The sequence below is a fragment of the Limulus polyphemus genome, unplaced genomic scaffold (genome assembly GCF_000517525.1).
Source record: "Limulus polyphemus unplaced genomic scaffold, Limulus_polyphemus-2.1.2 Scaffold308, whole genome shotgun sequence".
In the NCBI taxonomy this organism is placed as follows: Eukaryota; Metazoa; Arthropoda; class Merostomata; order Xiphosura; family Limulidae; genus Limulus; species Limulus polyphemus.
Genome location: NW_013665918.1, coordinates 690,789 through 692,459, shown reverse-complemented (window position 1 = coordinate 692,459; position 1,671 = coordinate 690,789). Strand labels below are relative to the sequence as shown.

At 32.7% G+C, this 1,671-nt stretch overlaps 1 protein-coding gene across 1 annotated transcript in view; it reads right to left on the bottom strand.

The window, feature by feature from the left end:
- The window catches only part of LOC106457255 (glutamate [NMDA] receptor subunit 1-like), a gene marked incomplete at its 3' end in the record, with an annotated part of 66,701 nt that overhangs the window by 16,180 nt on the left and 48,850 nt on the right, over nt 1-1,671 (bottom strand). Inside the window, exons 6-7 of the mRNA XM_022383102.1 lie at nt 999-1,111; nt 395-569 (exon numbers count right to left, since the gene is read on the bottom strand). Coding sequence (XP_022238810.1) covers nt 395-569; nt 999-1,111 — 288 coding nt within the window. The remainder of the gene's footprint in view (nt 1-394; nt 570-998; nt 1,112-1,671) is intronic.

The following is a 1,671-nucleotide window of genomic DNA, read 5'->3' as shown; positions in this document are numbered from 1 at the left end:
GGTGATGACTAGCTGCCTTCCCTCTAGTCTTACACTGCTAAATTAGGGACGGCTAGCGCAGATAGCCCTCGTGTAGCTTTGCGCGAAATTCAAAAAACAAACAAAACAAAACAAAATTTACGCTTTTTCTGTAATAAAGCCCTAGTAGTTTAGTAAAAGGTTGCTGAGAAAATAACAATCGAATACTTTTACATATTTGACGTTATCATACCATGATGAACGTATTTTGTACGTAAAAAATAAAATGTAATTTATATATAATTCTCTACATCTTCAGGGTATTATTTTTAATTCATTGCGTCCTACAATTACTTTATTTCATTATTACTTTAAGTAGCTTCATCTATCTATCTAAAGTCTTATTTTACCAGATGTTATTAAACTGAAGACATACTTTACTAATTTTTTTCCTGTTTCCCAGGCTCTATCTCTCTGTCCACAGCTGTCAGGAGCTTTTGTAATGTTTTCGTTTCGTATCAGTTCTCGCAACCCTAAACCAATAATGTAAACACTATCCCGGATGTGAGCAGCCGCATCAGAAGCATTGACTAGAGTGAGAGCCAGTAAACCTGAGCACAGAGAATTACTTTTAAGTCCAAAACATTCTCCATTCGTTAAAGAAATAAAAGATACAAAAGCATAAGATACTTTGCATTAAAATACAATTAAACAAAGAAAACATAATTAAAATAATAACTTGGTAAACTTCAATACATATTAGTCTTAACCATCGAAAATAATTACTTTAAAAGTTCAGAAAATTATTGTGTATATGAACCCTGTTTATATAATGGAACTTCAAATTACCAACATACGTACCACTACCTCAATGTATCAGCATCTTCCAGCATACATACACATTAGACAAAAAATTCCAGTTGAGTATAAATTTGAAGTCTGTATTCGATCCTGAGATGAAATTGGTAGTAAATTAAACACGAATAAGCTTTTCATTCTTGATTCTTTTATGTTATCGCAGTTTAAAAAAAAAAACTAACCATCTGGTCTATTGGCAGCCTTCAAGGACTGTTCCGAAACGATCCACACATAAGCAGGACTTATCATTTTTAGCTGTTCTACCTCACGAAATATCGATTCAGCATCCTCAGTGCTAAAATGAAGAAAAAAAAACCACTGTAAAAAAAGATACAGACTTCTAGAAGAACGTATTAAAATCTGAAAATAATTACAACGATACTTTAACAAAATAGCTCGATAGATTCACTAAAAATATACATATAAAAATGAAAACTCGAGTGTGCTGAGACTAAACCTAAAGTATGATTATATTCAGAGTCGCAATATAATGAAATTTTTAATCTGAAGGTTATTCAAGATGTACGTAAAGTAAAATATAAAGGCTAGTCTAATAAAACATAAGCAAACTATTACAAAATCAATGATTTTGCATATAGTTCAAATTCATCAAGAGATTGTACTTAATTTGTATTGTATGGAGCGTTTATGAAAATATATTTGTTTGACTTCTTATTACAGTGGTAATATGCATCGAATTTTTTATTTTGCTTTATAAATTACAGGGGTTCGGATCCCCGTCACACCAAACATGCTCGCCCTTTCAGCCGTGGGGGCGTTATAATGTGACGGTCAATCCCACTATTCGTTGGTAAAAGAGTAGCCCAAGAGTTGGCGGTGGGTGGTGATGACTAG